Source organism: Gopherus flavomarginatus, chromosome 3, assembly GCF_025201925.1.
Source record: "Gopherus flavomarginatus isolate rGopFla2 chromosome 3, rGopFla2.mat.asm, whole genome shotgun sequence".
In the NCBI taxonomy this organism is placed as follows: Eukaryota; Metazoa; Chordata; order Testudines; family Testudinidae; genus Gopherus; species Gopherus flavomarginatus.
In genome coordinates this window covers 164828764-164853460 of record NC_066619.1, presented here as the reverse complement: position 1 = coordinate 164853460, position 24697 = coordinate 164828764, and the positions used below count along the sequence as shown (strand labels likewise).

The 24697-nt window shown below is 40.9% G+C and overlaps 1 protein-coding gene across 1 annotated transcript in view; it reads right to left on the bottom strand.

The window, feature by feature from the left end:
- GRID2 (glutamate ionotropic receptor delta type subunit 2) overlaps positions 1 to 24697 on the bottom strand; it is a 1109147-nt gene that overhangs the window by 907080 nt on the left and 177370 nt on the right. Inside the window, exon 2 of the mRNA XM_050944015.1 lies at positions 18418 to 18573. Within this exon, the coding sequence (XP_050799972.1) occupies positions 18418 to 18573 (156 nt within the window). The remainder of the gene's footprint in view (positions 1 to 18417; positions 18574 to 24697) is intronic.

The following is a 24697-nucleotide window of genomic DNA, read 5'->3' as shown; positions in this document are numbered from 1 at the left end:
AGGAGCTATTCCCTGTTCCAGGGAAAAGCAGGAAGACCAAAAGAGAAAGAAGGGCGGCCAAGGCCTTGGGTACCCGAATCCTGATACAAGGACAGAGGGTCGCCTGTGTAGGCAGACGTACATGGGCAACTGAAGGGGAGGGCCCTGAGACAGAGGAGAGGTCACAGACCACTTCCAACCCCAACCTCATGTAGCCAGCCGAGAGGGCAGAGACAGATCCCTCAGAGTTCAGGCTGTTATGCCCAGAGAGAGAGACACTTTTGGACGGGACCAGGTGGAAGACCCAAGGTACGAGAACGCCAGGAAGGAGGTGGCTGAAATAGATGGCGTACCCAAAGAGGGAAATGCCCAGGGGCCAGGGCCTTATTTTGTGATCAAGAGGAATCTCCTATACTGGGTGGTGCAAATGCAGGAGCAAGAGGTACACCAGCTCCTAGTCCCCCGGAAACACCAGAAGGCAATATTAAGCCTCACTCACAGTCACCTTTTCGGAGGACATTTGGGAGTGGAGAAAACCCAGGCGCGAATCTTACGCAGGTTCTTCTGGCCGGGGGTACATGAAGACGTCCGGCGGTACTGTGCTTCTTGCCCCGAATGTCAACTGCACATCTCTCGTCCACATTTAAGAGCTCCTCTGGTACCCCTGCCAATCATCGAAGTTCCATTCAAGCGGATTGCCATGGATCTTGTGGGGCCGCTAGAGAAAATGACCCGAGGCCACCAGTATGTGTTTGTCATCCTAGACTATGCAACCAGGTACCGAGAAGCTGTCTCCTTAAGAAATACAGCTTCCGAGAGCATTGCCAAAGGATTGGTGGCAATCTTTGCCCAGGTAGGGCTACCAAAAGAAATCCTCACAGACCAGGGAACACCACTCATGTCCAAGTTGATGAAGGACTTGTGTTCCCTGCTCCATGTTCAGACACTGCGGACCTCGGTTTACCATCCACAAACTGGTGGTCTGGTGGAAAGATTTAACCAAACCCTCAAGGCCATGATAAGAAAGGTGGTAAGCAAGGATGGGAAAGATTGGGACAACCTACTACCGTACCTCATGTTCGCCATCCATGAGGTCCTCCAAGCTTCCACCGGATTCTCCCACTTTGAGGTGTTGTATGGACGCAATCCCCGAGGCATCCTGGACATAGCCAAGGAAATTTGGGAGGAGGAACCCAGTGAGGGGAAGAACATAATAGAACATGTAATACTGATAAGGGACTGGATAGCCCGGGTCACTCCCATAGTGAGGGAGCAGCTAGAGAAGGCCCAAGAGGCCCAGAGAACCTACTACGACCATCAAGCCAAGCTTCGTCAGTTTCAAACCGGTGACTGAGTAATAGTACTGGTACCCACAGCCGAAAGTAAGCTGTTGGCCCAGTGACAAGGGCTCTACGAAATAGTTGAACCCGTAGAGAAAGTAAATTACAAGGTGCGACAACCAGGACGTCGAAAAGTAGAACAGATATATCATGTCAACCTTCGGAAACCATGGCATGCACGAGAGGCATGCACTGTGATTCAAGAAGAGCTGCACCCAGGGAACAAAAATCCTGAACAGGTGAGGGTGTCTCCTGATCTAACAACAGCCCAGAAGAAAGAGGTAACTGAGATGATTGCCCAATATCAAGATGTATTCTCGACAAAGCCAGGTTGCACAACCAGGACATATCACCACATCATCACAAACTCTGGGGCCAGAGTAACTATGAGGCCCTACCGGGTGCCAGCAGCCAAAAGGGAGAAAATAAAAGCGGAAGTCAGGAAAATGCTGGAGATGGGGGTCATTGAAGAATCTCACAGTCAGTGGTCCAGCCCAATAGTGCTGGTGCCCAAACCTGATGGCACCACAAGGTTCTGCAACGACTTCCGTCGACTAAACAAGATATCCCAGTTTGATGCCTACCCTATACTCCACATAGACGAACTAGTGGACCGTCTGGGGAATGCCCGGTACTTGACAACCTTAGACTTGACAAAGGAGTACTGGCAGATTCTCCTAGCTGAAGATGCAAAGGAAAAGACAGCACTTTCTACACCAGAGGGTCTCTTCCAATATATGGTCCTTCCTTTTGGACTACATGGGGCTCCAGCTACCTTTCAACGCCTCATGAACAAGTTATTATGCCCCCATACCAGTTATGCTGCGGCCTACTTGGATGACGTGGTGATTCACACCCCAAACTGGGAGACCCACTTGGAAAAAGTGAGCGTGGTCCTTGATACCTTCCGGAGAGCTGGCCTTACGGCGAACCCTGTTAAGTGTGCTGTAGGGTTCAGGGAGGCCAAATATCTTGGCTATGTGGTAGGAAAAGGTCTGGTAAAACCCCAACTGAATAAATTAGAAGCCATCCAAAATTGGCCTCGGCAGAGTCGTAAAAAGCAGGTCCGAGCATTTCTAGGGGTGGTGGGGTATTACCGCTTTTCATCCCTCATTTTACTACAAGGGCAAGTCCCCTAACAGACTTAGTGAAAGCCCATGGTCCTGATCCAGTCAGATGGTCCGATACAGCAGAGAGGGCATTCACGGACCTACAGACTGCCCTCTGCAGTAACCCCATATTGATAGCCCCAGATTTCAACAAGGACTTTATCCTACAGACAGATGCATCCGAGGTAGGGTTAGGGGCAGTCCTGTCGCAGATGGTTGGGGAGGAGGAACACCCACTTCTCTACCTCAGTAGGAAACTCCTTCCAAGGGAAAAAAATATGCAGTAGTAGAGAGAGAGTGCCTAGCCGTAAAATGGGCCATGGAAGCATTGTGCTACTACTTGCTTGGGTGCAGATTTGTCCTCGTGACCAACCATGCCCCTCTTCAATGGATGCAACGGAACAAGGAAAAGAACACAAGGGTGACCAGGTGGCTCTTATCCCTCCAACCTTTCCAGTTCTGCATAGAGCACAGAGCAGGGAGTCGCCATGGCAATGCCGATAGCTTATCACGCGTACACCGTCCGGCATCCCAAGCTGCCCAAGCCCTTGGTGTTGAGCAGCGGGGAGGGATATGTGATAGACCCAGGCCAGTTGGGTACAGCAGACTAGCAGAAGGCAGATATACTGGCCACTGGATTAACAGTTTTCTGTTCCCTGACTGACCAGACCAGGGGCTGCTCCAGGATAACGAGAACACCTGACTCTAATTAACCTGCAAAGAGTCAAGTGAGGCCATTAAGTTAATGTGACCACCTGACTCTAAGTAAGGCCCTGCTGATACTAGAAAAAGGGCTCATTCCAGTCAGGCAAAGGAGAGCCAGGGAGTCAGAGGAGAGGAAGTGCGGCTGAAGGGCTGGTTACTGAAGACACCCTCAAACCATCGTTAAGGGAGCCCTAAGGTAAGGGTGAAGAAGGGAGAAGCAGGAGAGCTGTGAGGAAGTGGCCCAGGGAAATGTAGCAACTCTGGCAGTGAAAGGTTGGCTGTCAACAGCTGCTACCATTAGGGTCTGGGCTGGAACCCAGAGTAGAGGGCAGGCTCAGGTTCCCCCCAACCCACCACTACAGGAACATCTCCTGGGAGGGGACGTCAGGCCCCTGTCAGGACAGGAGGCTAAACAGTGACTGTGGGAGTTCTCTCATCAACCTCCTTGCTGGCCTATGGTGAAAAGGGCTCAGTAGACTGTAACCCTGGCTCTAGAGAGAGAGAAGGGCTACATGGAGGGTCACAGTGAGCCACTGAGGCTAGCACAAACCGCCTAGAAACACAGGACCCACGGGAGCAAAGTCAGAGCTCCGCCACAGTGTGTATTAATGTACTATTAGTTTAAGCAGTGGATGGCATATCACCACCAGCCAAAAAGTGTTATAAAAGCAATAGCTTCTATTGATGTTTAGGGACTTTTAAAATTTGCTAATTGTCCCAATAATGAAAGTTATGAAAATGTTATGTTTTAGCATATTACAGAATTCCTATAAATCAATATAATTCTGTATATTACCTTTCAAATTCCTACTGATACCTCCTTTCTCAGAGAAATTCTTTTCACATGTGCCACAACAAAAGATACAAACAGAAAGATAAGATGATAGCGTTCAAAGATCTACTGCCTTATTTGTGAATTAATATGGTAAAGGCCCCAATTCAGCAAAGCACTTAAACCTGTTCTCTACTTTAAAGTAGTCTTTACGGTGATTTAGAAAAGCAATCAGTCAATAGGGCATAAGCATGTTTCTGGAGGCTTTGGAGAATACCAATCGACTTAAGTATGTGTGTTTTGTTGAATCGACACTTGGAAGTCCATTCTTGTCTAAAATTCAGGCCATCAGTGGTGATGTTCTACCACACGAAGATAGATAGGATATTAATTTGTCTTGTGCTGTATCAAGTGTATTTAGACCCATATAAAGGGCTAAGTTCTGTCCTCTGAGAGACGTACTCAACTCCTAACAATGGATGTTGCACACACAAGTATAGAATCTGGCTCAGCACGCAATAAAACCTCACGTCCTAGATGCAATTACAAAGAAATAGGATGAAGACGATGATAAAGGAGGGGTAGAAAATTTTGGGAAAAGATGACAGCCAAGTGTCAATTTGCCTCTTTCCTAGTCTATAGCCATATTCTTCCTTTTTTCCACTCTCATTTCAGTGTATTTAGTTAAGACTACCTTACTAAAATATTGAAAACCATTACACTGATCAGTGTGCATTCATCTATATTATTCATTAAAAAGTTTAAGCTGTAAATGCTGTGAAGTAGATTTGCATGCAAATGATAAGCATATGACCATGTGGATGTTTAATGTATTTCATTGCTTACTATATAGTTACCCTTTGCTGGTGACGAGAGAAGAATTAAGTCTTTCTGGGACAGCAAATGGTAAGGTAAAAATTACTTTCCACAATACCTCAGCCATACAAGTTACATTATATTGGAGCCCTCACGTAGTTATATAAAGGTTCAGTAAATGGCTTCATGTGTCGGTAGAAACTCTGCAGGCTCTATCAAGGACTAACCCTGTTTTAGGGTAAATGTTCCACAGGAACAGAGAAGAGAATACACTGTTAAGAAACTTTCCCTATTTCATACACCTCTGTAGCAAAGAAGCTATGCAGCCATCATCTCCTTCCTGACACACATAATTGTAAGATAAGGTCCAGGAGCTTCTACTTAATGAGTTTACATACAGTATTCTAAAGCAGGGGGAAAAGGGTTAAATTGGCATTAAGCTAGCTGTTGGTACAGATTCTAAATATAGGTCTACACTGCAGGTGGTAGGTGTAAATCCCAACACAGGTAGACATGCTTGAGCTAGCATGCTAAAAATAGTGTGCCCATGGCACCATGGGCTAGGTGCCGAGCATGGATTCAGGGGCTCGATGGAATTGTACTTGGGTTGCTAACCCAAGCAGCCACCCATACTCCTGCTCTGGGAAATACACCTTCCAGCTGCAGTGTAAGGTCTTGATTCAGGAGAAAGCCTTTCAGCACATAGTTAGGTCCCATTCATGTATGCTGGTGCCCTCATCCAATTATATAAATATCCAAATAAATAAATGGTCTTGTGATAGATTCTGCAGACATTTTGTGGCTATTCACAAAGTCAGTGGGACTTAAACATATGCTGTAAAGTTAATCATATGCTTATTTGTGCTCCTGAATAGACCTCTTCATGGGCAAAAGCCTTAAAATATTTAAAATAAATTTTGAAAAATTACTAAGAGTCATACTTGCCCTCTAAGCATGCATACATGTATTTTACATACAGTGTTCTGTAAATTTTGGTATCCATCTACAGGCATTTGCTTAGTGACTCAAGGGTGTTGGAAGTACCATAGTTAGTTGCCAAAAATGGGAGCAACAGGTACACTCTACCTGGAGGAGATTATAGAGATTGGTTTATTTTGACCTATTTAGAAGGAAGTGGATTGAAAATTGACAAGTGGATTGCTTCAAATGAGTCCCTGGTCCAGATCAAGCCCCAAGTGAACTATGCGCAAATCATACTTTTCACTTATGGCATACAGTACCTACCACAATTCCCTCTATGTTCCACTCAGGAGCCATAACCAACCATGCTATTGTTCAATCTTCCACAATGCTATTTTCTACTACAAAACCAAAATTTCAAAATGATTTTTATTTCTTTGAGGAAAATAGGTTTAAAATGGTGTAGTAATCACAAAGGCTAAAGTCACACTGACACTAACTGTAGAATTTACATTGGACTTTTATAGTAGAAATTTCTTTAAAAAATAGATGTGCAAGGTTGGAAACTTCTAATATAATTAGCATTTTAATAAAACACTGACTCCTTTCCAGATACATCCTTGCAACAACTCTGTGGAACAAGTAAGTTTTTACTAAATATCAATTTATGAAAGAATTCTCTAGTATGGTATGGTATAGTATACGAGGACTACTTAATAGGGAATATAGCTAAAATACAATTAATTTCCACACCTAAGGGAATGAAATTCATAATTCACAACAGACAGTCTCCAGAGAAATTCATCATTAGCTAAACTAACCTGTATAGCATTATTGTGCTCTATGACATATACATTGTGTGTGCGCACGCGCGCAATAAAATTATGGTTTATATTGGCATTACAGTAGTGTCTCGGGGCCCCAAACAGAGATCAGCACACCAGTAAGGTAGGCACCTCACAAATAGATTGTCAGGTATATTTATGGAGGCCAATGACTTCCCCCTAAACAACGTTGACTTGATATGAACCAACTCCCATCAACATTACTTTGATCTAACAGGTTCCAGCCTGGTGAGAGTACCTCCAAACACCAGGATATGATCATTGAATACATTGTCTAATCAGTTGGTAGCTGCCATGAGGGTGGTGCCAACTATTACGTTCTTAGGCCTGTCTATGAATATACATCACTGGTTGGCTGTTGATTGACTGTTATAATTGACCTATGATTTCTGTGGAGAGTACTTCAAGAAAAAAAAATCTGGTTGGGGTGCTTATTCATTTAAGGAGAATACCTTGGGGGAAACCCCTGGAGTGCTGGCTAAATCTGCATCTGCTAAATCTCTAGTTTTATGTTTGCTAAGGTACCCAAAAGCTTGCTGGTATAGATGCCTTAAATCTTTAATTATAGTAATATTATTTAAGTATGTCTCAATTTGCACAGCACTCTTAAAACCATGACCAATGTGTAACAATAAATTCAACAGCACCATGTAATATGAGAAAATGTTTCTTGAGCACTCGTGAAGTCAGAGTTGATATGGATTCAGAAAAGTTTGGTCACCGCAGTACATAAAAAGCAAATGTAGTTTTTGCTTGAGAAACTGTATTTCTAAAGGAACTCAAAGATGCTCTCTATATATCAGTTTAGGAGACCATCACAGTTTAAAAAAAAATCCTGATTCAACAGCTTTTGTTTAGAACCATCTTCTAGAAACACTTATCTGAAGTCTATTGCAAAGGCTAATAGCCAGTTTCATAAAGTCCATAAAGTAAGGTGGCAATCTGGGGAAGCAGACACTGTCAGCCCTATAAAAATTGCTGTCCTCTATTTTGAGGTGAGGCAGGGGGGATGAGGGGCTAGTTTAAAACATGGCTGTAAAAATTAATGCTGAGCTAAATTTTCGAAATTTAGCACACCCATTTTAAACAAAATCCCATTGGCTATTGCTGAGTTATTGATAAGTCAGGGCAAGATTAAATTGGAAAAAAAAAGTGGCTGCATAAAGCAAGCTCACAACTGTAGACATTTTTGTGAGGTTTCGCCAATGGTAGCACTTCTAGCTCCTTTTACAAGCTACATCACTTCAACACTGTGATAGAATGCAATTATTGTGGCAGAATGCAATTGTCTCTTTATGTTTTTATTCATTTCCTGGCCTCTTGAGAGACAGACGTAACCCCTAAGAAGGGGCCTCTGGAATACCTAGTATTGTTTCCCAGGTTGTTGCATGCTCTTCATATCAGAGCACAGAGATGCAACAGTGAATTACATAAACTATTCATTTTGACTGTGTCTGCTCCATGTGAATATCCACACGATAACTAAAGATCCCAAAGTCATGTCTGATTATGCACTGAGGAGTCTCTTTTGTTGGACCAAAGTCATGATGAACTCTTTAGAAAGAATGTTCCAGGGATATGACCCCCAGCAGCACCAACATCCTTCTGACAAGATTTTCAGGTCAGGTATGTGATTTATTGATGGGAGTCTCCCGGGTTAGTTCCTTTTTCTGGTGTTTAATGAGCACCATCTCAGGAAAAGCACCTTTGATGGAATGGGGCACCCATGAAGATTTTACTTTATGCACCTTTAAAAGCTTAAAATAAAATAGATGCATTAAGATCAGTACAAGTATAAAGCTACCACAGAAACTTCCCAAGAGACAAGTTGCAAACTGTTACTCAAGATAATGAAGCTATGAAATGAGAAATGAAAAATTTAAAAGCAATCTCTAGTGCTGTAATTAAAGAAGATATAACTACAGATAAAAAATGGAAACTAGAGGTGAACATCCACTCTAAAAATGGACAGGTTCAAGGAAATCGGGAGAGAGCTGAAATCACGGGTCCTACAACCATCTTACAGTTGTGAGGCCACTTTCAAAATAAAATTTCATCATCAACTTTTACTGGTTTTCAGTGCACTTCAGGTTCCCCAAAATCTGTTTATGGGCAAGTGATGGTCACCCTGCCCACTAAGCCACAGTTTTGCAAACTGTAACGATTTTATTGTGAGTCCCACAATATCTGATTTTTCTTAAAGCCCCAGCTCTTGGAGTCCTCTGATTATGTGAGAATCTCAACTTTAATTTGAGAAATGAAAGTTTCTAGCTTTCATGATTGAAAGATGACAGAAAAACTTGAACACATGAACCCTAGAGGCTCATAAGACAAATAAAAAGCACCCAACATATAATTATCTTTGAAGATTTCATGATTTGGGGCAGGATAACTCATGATTTGTAAATAGCTGAAGTTTGCAATACTGAAATCAAGTGAAAGACTGGAAGTAGCACTATGGTCACACCAGCTGAAATTTGGAGCAGGGAAGAAATGCCTGTCTACTTCCCCTTATATTTGTAGCCAGACGCAGCTCCTCACCCCCGTCATTTGCTCTTTTGAGTGCAGTCTGCACAGTTTCCTGTTACAAAGCCACAAACTGCAGAAGCTCCCCAATGATGTTGCTTGCTTAAAGCTGCATTGCTCTATATTACCAATTGTATTCATGCAATTAATGTAAGGAATGAGAGACAGTGTGAGTGAGTGATGGCCAATGGCAAAACAAAGAAGCAAATATCGCCTTTTATGGAACCATGGTATTGTCTTGGTGAATCTCAAGACTGGCGGCCAGGTGGGATACCAACAAGGAAAAGTAACAGCATGCTAAACTCGGGACCGGACCAACAGCAGTAGAGCCCTCCTGCGGATCTGACAGGACTTTGGGGACTCTGGTCACCTAGAGGTCGATCTCTGGGCAGCTGTCGCCTCATCACCTCAGCCACTTGTGAAATTGAAACCAGCATCTGCATCTGCAGCCTGCCAACATGAATGTGTTGTGTATGAGAGTATAGTTGCACAAGTAAGGGATGCCAATAAATCAACCCTCAGTGCAGCTCTAGTTTGATCTTTGTTTGTGGTTATTTCTTATCTGATTGTCAGGACAGGCAACAACATTATGCCTATATGGTGTAAGTAATCCAAGACAGAATTAAGCTCATAGTTCCTGAAGTATTACTGCAAATCACACGCATCACCAGCAACTGCAAATATTTCCATTAGCATCTGCCTTTGGAATAGGGCGGTTTTTGTTTTGTTTTTTCAATTCAAATACATTTTTCCTCTCAAGTGCTTCTCTGTTTTAAAATTCTGCAGAGAAACTGGATTTTTTCTTCAATATTAACACATAATTTTGCATCACAATACTGTTTTTGGTAATAGAAGTCGGCAAACCTGGAATGAAATTGAAGGGCAATGAACAAATGCAATCTCATAAAGGTTTGAACTCAAACTGAAAATACACCAATTAATAAACAGCACTAGCAAAGCTGAGAAGTTTGAGCACCCAGTGCAACTGACAGAAGAGTTAACACCCTGTGAAATTTGTGGATTTAATCAGAGAAACACAGAAGAAACACTCTTATCACATTCCATCTAGCCCCAAAATGCCAGAGCAAATGTATCCATCAAGTCATAATTTCTAACTATAAAACTTCCTAGAATAAAAACCTGTATGTGACTTTCACATATATTGCTGCCCTAAAAACCTCTGCTATTCTACAGCTGAAACACATTTAGTTATGACTCAATACCTTATTTACTTCACTGACCATAAGCAGCTTTCGAAAAACATTATGAAGGCTTGAGTTGGTGCCTGTGTATGTATTCTGGTGACTAACCTGAAACATTTTTAATTTTCAAAATCCATATGCATAGGGTTTTAGTATCACTAATGTTTGTCAAATTGGATTTTAAGCATCCTAAATCAAACCTGCTAGCAATGCAGTAGTTTGTTACACAGCCTACAGAAGGAGAGTCTATACCAGGGGTAGGCAACCTATGCCATGCGTGCCGAAGGTGGCATGCGAGCTGATTTTCAATGGCACTCACACTGCCTAGGTTCTGGCCAACAGTCTGGAAGGCTTTGCATTTTAATGTAATTTTAAATGAAACTTCTTAAACATTTTAAAAACCTTATTTACTTTACATACAACAATAGTTTAGTTATATATTATAGACTTAGAGAAAGAGACCTTCTAAAAATGTTAAAATGTATTAATGGCACGTGAAACCTTAAATAGAGTGAATAAATGAAGACTCGGCACACCACTTCTGAAAGGTTGCCAACCCCTGGTCTATACACTCCTATACAATTTTACAAAAGAAGCCTAATTAAAAGAATACAATCTTGTTTAAAAAAGCTTGCAATTTACCACTATGTAGAGCGTTTTTTTAGCAAGATGTTGCTTAAGTAAAATGAGTAGGTAGAACATTATTATATCATATGAAAAAATAAATTTATATCCATCCAAAACTACAAGATATACTCAAGTATACTTTTTTGACATTCACTGTGGGCCTGATTTTGCTACGCTTATTCAGTGGGTCTAGTTATGGAGCAATGCACTACTTGAATGTGTTTAATGTGTATACGAGTGAAGCATCGAGGCCTATAGACATGACTCAAATGCAAGAAAGATAATAGGAGCTTCTCCACAATCGTCAGCAGGCTTCTCACCCTTAAATGATATTAAACTTTGAGAGTATGAGAGAGTGGAAAAAGATAAGAATTAGAGGACATAAGAAAAGATGAGTTTCGTCTGGTGGTTTCTCACACTATTCACTGTCTATGATGCTTAGTTACAATGAGGATCTAGAGGAAACGTTCAGGTTAATAAAAACTGGGAAAACGCTACACTCAAATTTATGTCTGAGCTGGAACTTCTGGAAGGTTTGATGAAGGCAGAAGTGTTGGATTTTTTTTTTTAAATAGCATTAAATTCAAAATGTTAGAGCTCTGAGTGGTTTGGACTTCACGGGTTTTTGAAGTGGGCCCTGCTGAGCCTGGCTGTTCAGACAGCCAACCAGCTATTAATGACACGTCAATGAACATGAATACCTGCAGAGCCTGCGCATTGACTGCTAATATACAGGTGGGAATGGCAGTATGGACACTGTGATGCTAGGGAAAATGGGACACTGTGATTCTAGGGGAAAATGGGACAAGCTAGGGGAAATGGGACAAGCATATCAGATAGACACAGCTGAAAAATGTGAATGCCTTTCTGTGAAAAAAAACGTGGTTTGAGGAACGTTTTCATCCCAAAACTGGGACCACACACCAAACACAGAATTTTCATGGAAAGTTGTTCCTCTGAAAATGTTTATTTCAGGAGAACCAACATGGAATTTTTCATTTTCCTGGATGCCTGCCATGAAAGCTCTTGTCATTTTTTCTTGTCAAATTGCCAAAAGCCTTTCAAGCTTGACTGCCTGAGAGTGAGCCGGGCTGCTCAGCCTACCCCTGCAGATCTGGAATTTGGAGAGGCAGAGCACCCTGGGCTCTGATTTGCGGTGCTAGAGCTAGGAGAGGAGCAGAGAGGCAGAGCACCAGGGCCCTCTGCCTGGCAACCCCCCAGGAAAGCTCATGTCACTTTCACTGGCAGAAACTGAAATTGACAAAAGCTTTCCAAGCAGATAACCATCACTTCATTTTTTACAATGGAAAAATTGAGGCAGGGGCAAAAGTGAAACCTTCTCACAGAAAATTTCCTTTTTTGAAAAAGGGAATTTGTCAGAAAAAAAGGTTCAGTCCAGTGATTGAAATTTTAACCAGCTATACTCTTTGGGCATCCCGAGAGATCTTCTGATGAAGAATGCCAACCTCCCCCACTCTTTCTCCAGGTGGGGAAGTTTGGTGGGCAAAAATTCCTGAATCTCCCCTGGAACAACAAGGAGGAGTCTCCAGAAGTGGAGACGACAGAATTTCCCTTAAATGGGAATAAACGTAAGTTCCACAGATATGATTCAGGAAAAACATACAAGAGACAAAGGAGATAAAGAAATGGTTAGTGACGAGCCTAATCAGTATGAAGCCAGGTACGAAGGAAGATACTGAATACCAATAGCAACATCAACAGAACCGTATGAAATTGTCTCTATCGATGACACTCCAGCTAAAAACCCAGATAAATGTGTATGGTCTTATACATTGCACACTTGAGTGAACGACACTGCTGTAGTCATGTAGAATGACTGGGAGAGATAACTCTAATAGGGAAAAATCTGGGAGCTTTTTGAATGGGGGAGGTGGAGAGACAGGGAAAGAGTATTGTAAGCAAGAGAAATAAAATTAAAAGCACAGCTGAGATTGATTCCTGAGAGGCAAGAACATACATTTGTTTACTTGTACTTTGAGCAAGTGACCATTTGAGGAAAAAATCCATTTTCAAAAAGTTTAGAACTTTGTCGGTTTTCAGAAAAATTCACTCTTAAGTGCACTTTAGAACTCAGCTCCTTTTAAAGTCCTACCCCACATCTAGTGTAAATACAATGAAGAAATATCACCATGAACCAAAGTCTCACAGGAAGGGAACCTATTTATACCATCAGCAATCTGGTGTCTCAATTCATTGTGTTTGACAATGCTTAAAATGTGAGGTTTCCATCACGAGAGGACTGGAGAGCCATACTCTCTTGCCCTGTTGCTACAGAGGTAATAATAGGTGTGGTGCCACAGCATAAAAGGTCATATGCATTATTCTTTCTGGCCTCCTCATGAACACAACATACTTCAGCAACCATAATCAAGGAGAGATGATCATCATAGGCCTGGTCTACATTACGACTTTAGGTCGAATTTAGCAGCGTACCTTGATTTAAGCCTGGACCCGTCCACACAGGGAAGCTCCCTTTTTTTTTTTTTAAACTTAAAGGGCTCTTTAAATCAATTTCTTTACTCCACCTCCGACGAGGGGATTAGTGCTGAAATTGGCCTTGCTGGGTCGAATTTGGGATAGTGTGGAGCCAATTCGACGGGAGTGGCCTCCGGGAGCTATCCCAGAGTGCTCCATTGTGACCACTCTGGACAGCGCTCTCAGCTCAGATGCACTGGCCAGGTAGACAGGAAAAGGTCCGCAAACTTTTGAATTTCATTTCCTGTTTGGCCAGCGTGTTTGCAGAGCTCATCAGCATGATGTGCACGTTGCCAGGGCACATTGCCTGGCCCGTACTTTGTGAGAATTCTATGACCATGTCCCTCTGGTCACCACACTGCTGTCACCTTTTCGTCTGGTTTTGCGCGAAACAATTGTCTGCTGTTACTCTGATGGAGGGAGGGGCAACTGACAACATGGCTTACAGGGAATTAAAATCCACAAAAGGGGTGGCTTTGAATCAAGGAGAAACACAAACGACTGTCACATAGAATGGCCCCCTCAAGGATTGAACTCAAACCCCTGGGTTTAGCAGGCTTTTGATTTCACAAAACAAATCAGGTCAATTTCTTGTTTTGATCCATCTATCTTTTACATCTTAGGCTGGCAGCAGACAGAGCAGTATGACTGCAAGCCATCATCATCTCCTGGGTGCTCGACGGAAGATGCTGCATTACAATTCCTAGCCATCGTCATCTCCTGGCTGGTCGCCAGAAGATGTGCAGTATGAGTGCTAGCCATCGTCATCTCCTGGGTGCTTGGCAGAAGATGAGAATGACCTGGCTGAGTCACTCTCATGTCTGCTCAGGCACCCCTGACCATTCTCAGCGAGGTCGGCTAAAAGAGCATCCAGGAATACAATGATAATGGCTACCACTCATAATGCACCGTCTGTTGCCAAAAGGCAATGAGCTGTTGCTATGTAGCAATGCAGTACCAAGTCTGCCAGCACCCAGGAGACATACAGTGAGCTGGGCGGGCTCCATGCTTGCCGTAGTATAGCGTCTGCTCAGGTAACCCAGGAAAAAAGTCGCAAAACAATTGTCTGCCGTTGTTTTCACGGAGGGAGGGAGGGAGAGGGGGCCCTAACAACATGTACCCAGAACCACCCATGACACGCATTGGGATCTCAACCCAGAATCCCAATGGGCAGCGGAGACTGCAGGATAGTTACTCACAGCTACCCACACTGCAATGGTCCTGAAGTCGACGCTAGCCTCGGTACTATGGACGCAGTCCACCGACTTAATGCACTTAGAGCATTTTGTGTCGAGACACACAATTAACTGTATAAAAATGATTTCTAAAGAAAGACTTCTACAAATTCGACCTAATTTCATAGTGTAGACATACCCTTAGTTTACTACTGTCTGTAAAATAGACAGAGGATAACAACATCCCAATGTTGTGTTTCTCAGAACTGTATATCTGGAACAAACATTATGATGACACACTTACAGATGTTTAGTTAGACTGCAGTTTGAATAAGCATTCCTATCTTGATAATTTTACATACGGAGATTCAATCTCACTGTAGGACTGCCCGCACTGAGAAAATCCATTGTAACTATTGTGTCCCTACATTAGAATTTACATCAAAGTGAGAACCTTTCTTTAATTTTAATAAAACCAATTTCATTTCATATTTCAATGATCTATAATACATGTGTATTGTACCTGAGGGCACCTCCATTGGACCATTGGTAGAAGGCAACTCACTCACAGTTCATCTGGGATAAAACCACTCAGCTTTGCAGTGCAATATCATCAGAACTTTTAATAAGACAACCTAAGATACAAATGGAAGGAGTCTCAGAGCATCATAATAATATAAGAAAGCATATTCAAAGGATGACTATTTGGTACAGTACAAACGTAGAGTCTGAAATAAATAAGCTTTGTCTATAAAGCTAGATGTAAAACATCTGAGCTGATGTGCACATTAGTTATGAGTGCCATGCTAATTAGAAATATTACATGCTGTCCATCAGTGAGTCGCAGAAATGCAAGAGACATTTGTCAATTTTTCCTGCATAAGAGTGTTTTGTTTTGTCAGAGCTTTAACCCAGTCATGTTTTATTCCAAACCCCGAATCTGCTAAGAAGATTCACTATTTTAATGAACTAGGGCCATGTCTTGAGCAAAACAGGGTCAACTGAAGGTTATTATGGACCTAGGGTTATCAACATGTATGGCAATTTACAGAACATGAATACAAAGGCTGTAATCCTTGCAGCTTTTACATTCTAACTCAAAGTCATCAAAAGTATGAGAAAGCGTCTCATTAACCAAACCAAGGCAAACTTCAGGGAATTGAGCTTAGCATTGCTTTGGGGTTCATTAAAACCAGAAAATGCAGGGAGCCCAGATTCCCACTCTGTGAAACTAACACTGATGTGAATCTGATGTAACAACTAGAATGGAGTCACATTGGTGTAAAACTGGTGGAACAGAAGGAAAAACTAAGCTCAAACCCCATAGACACCAAAGCCAGACTTCTGAGCAGATCTGCTGTGGTTTTTATAAGCAGATACAGCAGCACTGTAAACACAAAATATACATAGATATATATCAAGCCCAAAATGCTATCTCACACACACACACACACACACGGATTATCTGTGTACGTTTTACTGTCAGTGTAGTCTCAGACTTTCTTCAAAGGAAAGACTCATGAACGATGTGGCAAGAGGTCCTATCTGTACACTGAGCATGGTGGAAGAAATTTCTATTAAGAACTGGGCAAGAGAAGGATGTATATGTGGGAAAGGGAAGTCAGATAGACCAGATGCAGAGAAAGCCTTTAGTAAAGTGATGATGTGCTATTCAAACTAGTTAAGTGGAGATGCATCAATTGTTCAATATGATTTAACCTTGAGTTAATAAAAGAATCGTAGATTGGTAGCTCAAGCAGGTTTCTAGTACTATTGATGCTGAAGGAATGGAACTTGAAAAATGTTCACAGAGCTACAAACGACCATTAACCCTTGTCTCCCGCCCCGCCACCCCACCACACAGTTACTAGAACCCAACAAACAAAATATGGACAGTTTAAGTCCAACAATTATAGATAAATGAGGCTCTGTTAGCAGAATAGACCTTTCTGTTTGGCTCTTTCCAATCACAGATCTACAGAAAATAGGTTTCTTGTTAGCAAATGTTTTCTTGAGAGTGATCTCAATGTTAGACATTATCCCACCCACATGATTACTTAAAGGTTATTTCATTTTAGTTCACATCTATTCCACTCAGATTTCAAATTTAAAACAGAGACATTTTCCAAGAGTGAAAAACACAATTGCTGCACGGAAGTGAGCAATTCAGCATCAAATCATAAATAATTAACTGTTTATTTTGACACATACAACTTTTAGGCATTCATGCTTTTTAAATGTAAGAGTTTAAGCAGCTCTTCAACAGTCACAGAGCTTAAAAAAATATTTCCATGAAATCTGTCATCCTGATGTTATGATTGATGGTGTTTATTGTCAGATATAAGTAAGCATCATCAACTAGTTGTACCTATCCTGAACCTATGACAGCACAGTTTACATGTTGACAATGTAAACGCAACAGTGACCTGGAAAAAGCTGACCTCCTCACACTAAGCTGAATTTGAACGCACCTTTCAGTTTTTTCTCAGATCTTAATCCACACTATTTTCAAAATATAATAGCTCAGTCTTGTTCACAGCATTACATCCTAATACTGCTACCTATGTGGGTTCTGATCACTCCCTGCAAAATGCAGTAAAATGCTAAATTGCTGAATTTTAGAAAGGTTGCTGGTCAAAAAAATCAGGTAATACCAGTAATCTTTTACTGACATGATCTTGATTTTACCCATTGAAGTCAATGGGAGTTTTGCCACTAATTTTAATAGAAGCAGTACCAGTAGTGGATTAATTGTTGGCAAATTAACTACTGTACATAGCAAATTACACATGCAATACTTCCTCTGTTACTATACAGTAACTAACAAGAATATAGAAAATCAACATACATTCATTTCTGTCTTCAAAACAAAAAAAAATTACTTGGTAAATTACATTTATACTTGTACTGCTAAATTGTATTTTTCCTAGCATATGCAGTAGTGTAAACATAATATACAGCAAGGGTATATTTACTAAATAAACTCTTTTTTGAATTGTATAATTAAGAGTCTCTCTACAATAAACATACGCTCTGCATTTCAAGAATGAGTTCTCTTGTTTCTTGCTCTGACATAAGAAATAAATGCTCATGAAATACAAGTTTATAGTTAGAAGTTCTTCACATAGGTGCCTTATCAGCCAACATTTTCGGTCACAGCAATGATTTATTAATCCTGTCCCAAAAGACTTTAATATATTGAAGTCTGGTACCAACTGTGTGTGTCATCTTAGCCTACTGGCAACACACATTTTTTTATTTAACCATATGAGACCAACAAAGAATGGCAGATGTTTATTATATTTCACACAAGTTAACCTTCAAGTCAAGAAAATATCTCCAAAGTTTTGTATAAAATAGCTAACCTTAGTCTACAAAGCCTCAAGAGGTTATCCTCAAAACATCTTATGTTTTTGTTACTGAGTAGGTAAAAGTATTTGAGTGAAATAAAATCAACGGGCAGTATTAAGAGGTCATGAAAGAAGGAGCTTTCGCTTGGCTGTACACTAAAATCATCTAGCACAACTCAAGAGGAGATATGTGAGATACACTGTGCCAAACTCCTCTCTACCTTCTCTCCAGGAAATCCTGCTAACAAACATAACTCAAACCAAGATCTGATGCTTCATATCACAGTAAGTTTTCCAGATTCCACATTCAGTTATTTTCCAGAAAACCATATCAGTATTATTGCTATTCAAAGTGAATTTCCATGCAATGCTATTGTACAGTATCATTCCTTTTCAAAAAGAAAAGCACCCAACACAGAAATACCAGCATCCAACAAGTTCTGCAGAAAGGCTGGAAGTGGACACACTACAATTGACTATTAAGGCACTTTGTATATAGGCTTTTATATCCACATGGAAACAATACCAGAAAATCTTCAGTTTAGATATCTTACCTTCTTGAACGGCCTGAAATGGGTTGTTGCCATCCACAAATGTAACAGAACACGTGATTTTCTCTGTCTGTAAGATTTCATCATTCTGGTTGAGGTCAGCAACTGCCATACGAAACACCTCCTCATCCTTTTTGGCAGATTCATCAAAAATTGCCCCTGGAAAAAACAAACAAACATTCCTCTTTCATGCTGACTTACAAGTTTTACAATTTAAAGGCATCCCTTCACCCAACACAATAGTGCAGCCACCTGTAAGATAAATAGTTGCAGGATTCTAACTTAACTATTTAACCATGCATAACAACTGCACAAAGTTTAGGACAGAAAATAAAGATATCACTGGAGCCAACTAGAGAAACTGGGGGAATTTAAGTAGGTACAATATAAACTATCCACATTGTAATTTGCTAAGGAAAATGAGACACTCTGGAATATATTTTATCATCATAACTGGCCAAGACATCTGTTTTACATCTAATCCAAATGACAATTAAGGAACTTAAAGTTAATGTGATCAAGGTTGGATACTAAGAATAAGCCTAGAATTGTAGCAGCACTTCTGTAACAAGGTGTGAAAATCCTTTGGAAAATTGGCTAGCCAGGACAATCAGCATAAGCAAACATCCTCGGTGTAAATCAAAGCTCCACTTTCTATCAGATTTGCAAAACAGTTACACCCAGTAACACCAATCCTTAAAATTGATTAAAATGTAATTAACATTTTAAGTGTTTGAAAATAATGTCACCTTTAAAAAATCTGACAGAAGAGGACTACAGGGTTTTGTCTTTCCCCTGAAACATTCAAGCCAAGCATCAAAAGCACAGAACCATTAAATTCAGGAGGACTTCGCAGGATACAGGCTCTTTGGTTCACTTTTAATGATTCTGAAAACAATTTTTCAGGGATATTGAACTAAGTTTCCTCTTCAAGGGTAATCTAAGGGTTTATGCTTTAATACTGTGCTCTGTATTTTTGACATCATGATTGCAATTCTGAATGTTGTCTATCTATTGTATGATTTTTTCTATGAACCAGTTAGGCCATACATGGTTCAAATAACAATGGTTGATTCCATTACACTTTTAGAGGCCTCAGAGCTGAGTGATCAAGCAGGCTTTGCAATGCTAAAATGTGTTTTCATCAACAAATCCAACATATAAAGGGGATCCTTGAAACCTAACCTGAAAAGATCTTCATCCTTAAAAGAGCTCTTTAGTCTCCAGGTTTTTCTTTCTGCTAATGCCTCCAACAATACAGCCAATTAGTGCCATCTGAGTTTTGTGATACACACAGTCAAAGATGATAGGAACTTTGGTTACTGTTGGCTTAAGATGAATTTCAATCAGCACAGAAGAGGTCAATCAGCATATCCTGACATAGCATCTACTTCACTCTCAGTTCCACCCCCGTCCACACCCATATCTTTTTTTTTTGTTTTTTTTGGTATTAGCATGTCATTATTTCCAACTTTATTTCACAGTTTGGATGAGGGCACGAGAAATTTAACTCCACCTTTAAAAAAAACCAACAACTTTTGGCACATTAATAATAAACTGTAGCTAAATAGAAAATTCTTCCCATTCAGCCATCTCATTTTTGCTTAAGAGGCACAATGTGTCAATTTAAAATAATTTATTCTGACCAAACTGAATGTGCAGCTTCAAGGTTGTTTGTCCTACTGGCAAAGACATGTAACAGTGTGATCCAAACAGTATCAGTTAACTGCTGCTTCAAGAATGAACAGGTCTGAATTGCCTGTACAATCTCTCTCAACAAAAATCAACCTGGAAATAATAAAAGTGGAAGAGAAATATCTACTTTGCTAATCCACAGTGAAACATAAGGGGCAACTTAATACAAATCCTGGTCCTCGTCCTATTGAAGTCAATGGCCAACATCCTGCTGACTAAAATGGGAGCAAGACCAAGCAGCCCACTTACTTAACAGCTGACTTGTGCAATTCAATCTTCTTATAAATGAATCTAGGACAAATATTTTCTACTTGTGTCCAAAATTAGACTCCTCAAACCATATTTTATTTTAACAGGAGCTGTAAGTGCTCAGCACCTTGCAAATCAAGTGACATAGGTAGCGAAATATGTATTTAAGAGTCTCACTTTACATAAACAGGTCTGAAAATTTCACCTCATTTGTTACATATTCATCCATACAGAAGGAGAAGAACTTTGGCTAGGTATTTACTCTCACACTAGATAAGTGGTTTTTTTCCCCTTTTCTAAACCATCTGACGTTCTAATGAATGCAGCTTAGTCTGACTGCTCCTTCTCCTCACTGGCGTTAGTTTGTTCCAGTGTCTGAATTCAATTACAGTGTGCATTCTCAACTACTGATATTACATTATTATCTTAAAGGAGAAACTTAATGTAACTGGTAGAGCAAGGTGTTAACACAGAGATCTAAGTCAGAAACTTTGAGTTCTAATTCCTGGCTTCACCACAGACTTCCTGCATGACCATGGGCAAGTAACCCCAGGCCTCACTTTCCCCATATGTGAAATGAGAATAAGATGCTGTTCTACTATGAGGCTTAAACCATTGATATTTGTGAAGCACATCAGGTTCCTCAGACATTGTGTGCTATAAAATACATTATTACGAGCATGAAGCACAAACAGTCCTATGTGGCTAAGCAAGTGACATAAAATCCATTCATGAATATAATACTAGATGCTATTCTGTCAGCATGAACACAGGTTATAAACCAACACCATGAAGCAAAATGTATAGTGCAGTGTTTCCCAATCTTGGGACGCTGCTTGTTCAGGGAAAATCCCCGGTGGGCTGGGCTGATTTGTTTACCCGCTGCGTCCACGGGTTCGGCCGATCGCAGCTCCCACTGGCCACGGTTCGCTGCTCCAGGCCAATGGTAGCTGCTGGAAGTGGCAGCCAGCACGTCCCTCAGCCCACGCTGCTTCCAGCAACTCCTATTGGCCTGGAGCAGAGAACCACAGCCAGTGGGAGCCAGGATCGGCCGAACCCGCGGACGCAGCAGGTAAACCAGCCCGGCCCACCAGGGCTTTACCTAAACAAGTGGCGTCTCAAGTTTGAGAAACACTGGTATAGTGGAACTGTAGTCAGCCAGAGAAGCAGGGACTCAGCACCTCTGCAAGTCAAGCCACCTGATTTCAGAACCTAATCATAAATTTAGAAGCATAATTTTGGGTACTCGAGTTTGAGTAATTGAGAAGAGCATTGCTTGTAAAGCAATCAAGATGCACCGTCACTACAGACATGAAGCATTTCTCTTCCACTACTCTATTATCCCACTGCTCCATACTACTTTCACTTTGAGTCCCAGCTGGGGGATCCAAGACCATAATGAGAACTGAGATGAGTTTCCATCTCCTAGGCTCTCTGTGTGGGGCAGAAGAATGACCCCCTTGACCCTAAGTAATAATAAATGAGAGGCCTGATCTACATGACAAAGTACTCATTGATTAGGTCTTCTAACTGAAAAATCAATTAAGTGTCAATTCTGTAACTCCAGGGACAATATCAGTTTGTGTCAGGTTTTGTTATTTTCTTTTTCAGACACCTAACTTTTAAAAATAATCAGTGTTGGTAGAGCACTACAATACTGGGCCAGATAATTTGGCCCAACTCTCTACATCCTCTCTTCTGCTCCTGCAGCACAAAGGGAGTGGAAATCCTCCATAGGGATTCGCCTGCTATGGGAGAGTCGCCAGCATATGTGGAGCTAACATGTCTTCTTTCATGAGAGCCCACAGGTTTAAGGTGGAGGGTGGGGGTGTGTGTGGAGCACTGTGCACTTCACCAATCCCCAACATGAGTATGGTTGCTTGAGGACTTTAACTGGCTCACACATGTTACAGCTGGGGACCCTCTAACGTCAAACAAATCCACAGCAGAGAGCCCAGGTAATGAGGCAGTTACAACTGGGTCCCTGGTGGCCTTCCCCACTCCTGTACCACATGAATCTCAGTGTTTAAGACCGTTTTTCTTAAATTATTTCAATATGGGTTTTTGTTCATGTGTTTCAATTTACGGGATTTTTCTGTCCTTCCCTTCCCCCTCCCCATAATGTTAATAAGGAACAATATATGGACCAGAGGACGTCTGCCCTAAATCCCTAGTGCATGAGAAAGAGAAAGTGACTATCAGCGAAATGGTAAAACTGCCTCCCACACACACACAGAGTGCTGTTAAAATGTATGAAGTAAACATCTTGGGGAGACAACAAATATAATGCAATTCCTCAACAAGCTGAATTTCTCTCATTTAAGTAAATGTTCTGTATTTTGTCAGTACAGCATAAGAAAGTCAACTAACATCAAGCTCTCTCATTCGATGCAGTCAGACACATAGGTGAAATTATAACAAATATACTGAGAAAATGCATTTACCTATTACACACATACATACATACATACTCAGTGTCCAATTCTGATTTAAACCGGCATCAAGACCAGAAATAACTCCACTGAAACTACTAAAGTTATACTGGTGTACAACTGCTGCAAGTAAGAGTTGTATCAAGCCTAGTGTCTTTCCGTTGTTCAATTGGTTTTCGTGGAAGTTTGTTTTTAATATGGAAGGGTTGACTTGGAGGGGGGAGGGGAGATGAACAAATAGATCTTTGGCTTGCTTCTGTGTTTAAATTAACATGACTAAGTCCAAATTCATCAAGTGGTGACTGACTATCCATTATATATATATACATATACATATACAAACACACACACACACACAGATTCTAAACCCATTAACAAAATATTCTGAAAAGAAAAGCTTGCTAGTATCTCAAAAAACAAACAAGCCTTCTTATTTAGTCACCAGTAACGTCCAATTCTAATTTCACTGGCTAAAAAGAAAATTGCAAAATGAGTAAATACTCAGTCTGTGCCTAATCAGATTACAGTAGGCTTTTATAATTTAAAAAGCATTCTTTTCCAGTGAAGCCATCCTCTTCTGTGAAGAATCTTGGCAGCTTTATCCAGCAATCTGCTGGACTTTCACAAATGAATTGTGCCTTACTCATGTTTAGGCAATTAGAATGATACCCCTTTTTAATGGGCCTATTCACTTAATTAAATGAAAGATTAAGATGCTGCAGAATGGAATGGTTTTCCACTATGTTTCCACATCTAGGGCCTGAATCAGTGAGGCACTTAAGCATAAACCTAACTTTGAGCACGTGAAGTCTCACTAAAGTCAAGACTAGGGTGACCAGGTGTCCCGATTTTATAGGGACAGTCCCGATTTTTGGTTCTTTTTCTTACATAGGCTCCTATTACCCCCAACCCCTATCCTTAGTTTTCACACTTGCTGTCAGGTCACCCTAGTCAAGACTTAAAATAAGGCACACGATTAAAAGCTTTGCTGAACGACAGACTTAGTGTGTTGCCGCATGATCTGACCATAACACAAATTATCTCTGCTCAATGTCTAAGGCATATCATAAAACACAGGGTAAAATTCTGCTCTCATTACACCTAGGTAACCCACTGTTTTCAGTGGGGTTACATTGGATGTGAGGGCAAATTATGACCCAGAGATGGTAAGACATTTAAGTGACTTATTACATCAGGTCATCTAATCAATCTCTGCTAGTAAAAACATTGTTGTCTACCATGAGTCTTCCTGTGCTTTTGTCCAGTCTAATTTTAAATGTTTCAAGCAAGGAAGTGAAGACAGAATTTACAGGCTTTTCAATATGTCAAAATGCTACAGGCAACATCTAAAATAAAACAAAGTAAAAAGAACGCAGTAAAAAGAGCAAGCAAAGTCTCTGCATTCTGCTGGGTGAAGCAAGGTGGAGTAAAACAATCATATAGCCCTGCCTGTTTCCAAAGTCTGTTATTTGTCATAAATGATTTGACGAGAAGATGTTCCACACTCATACATTTTGTTCTAGAATCTGCTATCCTGCCTTGGCAAAGTGGCTTGACAGGTTGACAAAGAAATTAAGACTCAGCTTGTTACATTGTAAGCTTTCCTGAATGGATTTACATGCAATAAGAGCTGATGCTGCAGGTACTGTATGTCAAACTCAATAATTATAAAGCAATAAAGGATTAAATTCCTCATGCACAGAAACATATGCTTCAACATAGGAGGATGACGCTTTCAAATAAAAGTGAATGTCTTTGGCTTGTCTTTTGAGAAACCTTAGTTTTATTAAGTTTAGAGATTGTGCAAAATCAATTCATTGGTCACAATGGGCAGTAGAGACCGGCAGAGCTCTTCGGTCTTTATAAATTATCCTCTCTCCTATCATTTGCAATGCTGTTAGCCACAC